Source organism: Adiantum capillus-veneris, chromosome 13, assembly GCF_014529385.1.
Source record: "Adiantum capillus-veneris isolate H3 chromosome 13, ASM1452938v2, whole genome shotgun sequence".
NCBI lineage: Eukaryota > Viridiplantae > Streptophyta > Polypodiopsida > Polypodiales > Pteridaceae > Adiantum > Adiantum capillus-veneris.
Genome location: NC_140943.1, coordinates 79,954,656 through 79,959,180, shown reverse-complemented (window position 1 = coordinate 79,959,180; position 4,525 = coordinate 79,954,656). Strand labels below are relative to the sequence as shown.

At 44.2% G+C, this 4,525-nt stretch overlaps 1 protein-coding gene across 1 annotated transcript; it reads right to left on the bottom strand.

Annotated features, from left to right (window-relative positions):
- Window positions 1–2,237: 2,237 nt before the first annotated feature.
- LOC147444323 (microbial Terpene synthase-like protein 13) lies at window positions 2,238–3,636 on the bottom strand. The gene has a single exon (XM_086527831.1). The coding sequence runs from the start codon at window positions 3,630–3,632 to the stop codon at window positions 2,400–2,402; it is 1,233 nt and encodes a 410-aa protein (XP_086383957.1). The 5' UTR covers window positions 3,633–3,636; the 3' UTR covers window positions 2,238–2,399.
- Window positions 3,637–4,525: the final 889 nt, after the last annotated feature.

Genomic DNA, 4,525 nt, shown 5'->3' with positions numbered 1-4,525 from the left:
TGTTTTGCTCTATACATGCCTCAGTTGTATTATGTGTATTTGCCTCTTTCATGTCCGTAGCAGCCACAAGAACTTCTCCCATTGCCTCTCCCGATTGAGCTGCTCTGTCGTATGCCTCAACTGTGTCGGCAGAAGCTGCAACATCACCGTTACCCACTGCTCAGCCTATTCCAGGTACTCTCTTAGTGATGTCCTCCTCACCCAAGCCTCCCATATCTTCAACAGCGACATATGTACCCTTTGTCTCCTCTGCATCAACAATGTCATCAGCTGCATCACTTGGACAGACCACCTGGGCCTGAGCTGTGACATCACTTTCACCCACTCCCTCACGTGTTCCAACTTCTCTCTCAATGAGGACCTCCTCACCCATGCCTCTGAATACAACTACAAATTGATCTTATACGGCAGGATATAAAGACTGCTCAAGATAGATAGAAGAGTTATGCTGATCTAAAACGATCTGTCAGACTTTTTAAAGAGGGTGATATGGTTTTTTTGAGAGTGAAACCCAAACGTAGTTCTTTATCAATGGGTAAGTGTAAGAAGCTAAGTGTCAAATATTGTGGACCTTTTGTAATCACAAAGCGGATTAATGATCAAGCTTACAGACTCTTGTTACCACCGCACATAAAGGTACCTGATATTTTTCTCGTCAGCTTACTCAAGAAGTATGTACCTGATCTGCAACATATTTTTGATGATTCTCTTTTATCTACCTCTACCGATGGAACTTTTGAAGTATACTCCAAAGTGATACTTTAGGGTAGAAGTAAGCCTTTATGTAATCGGACCATTATTTAACACCTTGTTAAATGGTCAACATATCCTCAGAAAGATGCCACTTGGGAACGTGATGATGTAATGAGACTAAATTATCCAAATTTCATGTCGAGATGAGGACACCTCGAGTTTTTCAAGTGTGGAAGGATGTAAGATTATGAATTTTTGGATCTTCTAAAAATTAAAAAAAGTAGCTTTCAATATCTATTTTGCCAAATTTTTTATTTAAGATGTTTGATTGATAGTATTGGAAGGTTCTAAAGTAAAAAACAAAGCCGTTTCCATGTTCCAATAGGTTAGACGGATGTTTGGGGTAATTAGCGAGTGTGGGGGAGATGGATGGTGGAAGAAAAAGGGGCTAAGAAGTTGGTGAAGGAGGGTCAAGATAGAGAGAATGGAGTTGTGTGTGTGTGTGTGTGTGTGTGTGTGTGTGTGTGTGTGTAAGGATGAGTCAGTGAGTTTTTTTTGCAATGCAAGGGTGTAGATTTGAAGGCATGGGCATGCTCTAGGAGAAGTAGTAAGCGGGTAATGGGTGGTATCCGTGAGTGTGTGGGTGTGGCTTTTCAATGATGATAATAGGAGAGTCCTAAATGGTAGCAACCTATAACTCACAGCCCCATGTGCTAGCATAAAATACAGTCTATGGAGCTTGAATGCATGTGGGAGAGTGATTCTAGCCGGTGTTTGATTTTTGTATGTATCATTTGATGTGGTATTTCCTAGGTGATGTGGGCCGGATAGGCATTTCCAGGTTTAGGCAAGGTTTGAACTATTTGAAATGCATAAGTGTCATGCAAAGAACATGCAGACGTGTGGAAAATTCAATATCTCCTTGTGTGCTACATGAAATTGAAAATGGACAACATAATGAAACGAGTATGCATCATCAATTATTGACAATTTCACCTTTACTACCTTGTTCTTCATTTGCAAGAGGAGCTAAGGTATGGGACATACTACTGATAGCAATTTGCCATACTAAACTATAAAGAAAAAGGCATCCCGGACCCTCACCATGTACTACTTCAAATCAACTATCCTATATAAATTTCCATGAGAAGATATGCAAGGAAATACGAGAGATTATTCAAAGAAGGGAAAATCATGAAAATGGCTCTCAAGATTGTGGAAATTCTCCAAATTCCCCCCCAAAATCTCAAATTAGCACCCCTCATATCGAATTTTTTTTCTTAAAGATTCTAAAATTTCCATTGTCTAGTATCTCACAAACCTCTCTCAAGACATTTTCCGTGGTAGCTCACCATGGAAAGATTGGTTCTCCATCATTGAAAGACAATAGCTGTAGGAAATTTTGATCGTATTGTAGGAAATTTTTTGTGAGCTAGTTGGTCATAACATGTTATTTACTCGGCTATTTAAGAAATTGAATCATGTATCTCTATTATTTAGAAGAGAAAACCTAATCCGAAGTTGATACAAGGATATTTTGGGAATTTGAACCAAACACTATTCGGGCCTTTAGCTAATAGTTGGACGTGGATATTTTTTTTGTGAAATATTGACTCTCTTATCTTAATTTAGTAAAATATATACAACTTTGAAGGAATATTTAATCTTTTCTACTAAATTTCTAGTGCCCACTCTTGCTACTTCACCTATATTTTTATGTGGTAGCATAGCGGGCTGTCTCCAGAAACCAAGTAAGGCAGCCAGACATGCAAGAGCACAGGCCCGACACATATGCGCTTACCACCTGCAACTTGCACTGGAGAGCCTGCTGCATCCGCTTGTGCTGCCAGCAATATATTGGATTCATGAAGCATGGACACGCACTGAGCATCCAGATCATGCGCCATGTCGACAACACAATTTACAGCCGCTTGGAGAGTCCAATTAGCGGAGCCAACGCCCAAGCTCCCCTGGGCTGCAAATTGTCGATGGCTGTTGTTGCGCTGGCTAGCGTAAACGATGGATGGCATGTTGAAGTAGTCGCCCACTCTTATCTCCACCTTGCAGGATATGAGGTCATTGCAGAGACAGATGTAGTCCATGGCCGTTGTCCTGAACTCCCGGATGCTCGAATTGGCGTAGGTGGCATCATCCACCTCAATACCCAGTGCGTACTCGAGGAGGACGAAGCAGGGCAGAACGAAAGATGCATGCCGTCGAATTTCCCGGTGGGCTTTAATGTCGGGAGGGCGATGGGCCTTGCGGTAGATAGCTTGCACCTTCACAGCTCGGAAGTAGTCCTCCATGCAGGAGACGAATCGAGCGGAGAGGAGGGGGCTCATCTCTTTCTGCATGTCGCCCCAAAGGGAGGCGAGGGCCAGCAGTGCGTTTTCTCTGCGCTTTAATTCTTCCTTGCTCGTGCCGGAGGGCGAAGGCGGCTTGTCATCGCGGGCGGCTGCGTCGGCTGGTGAAGGAGGTTGGACGCGCTGCAGGCCGCTGAGGATGGCGAGGACCTGGGAGGCGTGGTTGGTTGTGGCGACATCATCGGCGCCGAGGGAGGCGTGGTGATCGTCCTCGTCGTCGGTGATGATGAGCCAGGCGATCATTTTGGTGGCGTGAACGAGACGTGTGAGAGAGCAGGCTCCAGACATGGTGCGGCAAATCAAGCGCGGGAGGACGCAGTTGAGAAGCAGCTGGCAGGCAGCTGCGGAAGGGGGCTTTGCCACCTTCACAATCCAACCATCGCACTGCTCCCTCACCAGCTCGTAGAGAGGGCTGAGCTCAGTGGGGAAGGAGCAGTGTATTGCTGGCACTTCCAGATTATCAGCACCACAATTACGTGGCAATGGCGTAAATGGCGTTAAGGACGTGCGCATATAAGAGCCCATGTACTGCTGAAACTGGGCACTGGCCAGCTCGCCATCCCTGGAAGCCTGCATGTCGTCTCTCTCTCTCTCTCTCTCTCTCTCTCTCTCTCACAGACACACTGAACGTGCTTGCTCTCTTTGCTCCTGGTTGATTGGAATTGTATCCTTTTAAGGAGGCTAGGGGCTGCAGGGGAACCACCAAGCATTTTCAATCACATGGGTTACTTTTTTGCGTCGTATACGCAACGTCATGGCTTTTGGCTTGCCTTTAGATATTTCAAAACTCTCATTCACTTTGAGGACATTTTTAAGACGCCTTTAAAGTACAATGAAACAACACCACTTATGGACAACAACTAGCGATATTTGTGTAGAGGTAGAAACTACACCGTCCTTGCTGGTAGCTTCGGCTTAAAAATAGCTCTTCGCTATTGTGCAATTGGTATTCCTTTTTTGAACATGAGAATCTCGAGTTTGTTCTCGATCTTTGCTAGTGGATTGTCGCATACGAAATCACCAAAGATGGAGGTAACTGCTTTCCAACGCTATCGTTTGCACCCATTTTTAGTTGAAATGGTGAACAGTGCAAAAAAAGCACCCGTGCAAAGCATAAAGGTCATTAAAGTGGTCCACTTACCCTACGGCTTGAGCCATTTCTTGATCAAGAGGCCTTCACCTTCCACATTCACGACTTTAGTCTCACCAATGAATGAAGGCTCAAGCTTGCATTTTAAGTCTTAAATTAGGCTTACATAACTTTGGTTTCACCATCTTGTTGAGCTCAACACGAAGGAGCAGTGTATTGTGGACACTTGCAAATTATCACCAGCACAAGGTGGTGCATGCCACACCATGAATCAAAGGTTATCAAGTCCTTACCACTCAAACAAGTGAAAGGATCACGTCGACGGATTTCTAAGACAATAAAAAAGTGATAAAATCATTAGGTTGAGTTTAAGTGGAAA

Bases quoted from the DNA above. Each gene is read 5' to 3' on its own strand.
- LOC147444323 (XM_086527831.1), bottom strand. From the start codon at position 3,632: ATGCAGGCTTCCAGGGATGGCGAGCTGGCCAGTGCCCAGTTTCAGCAG.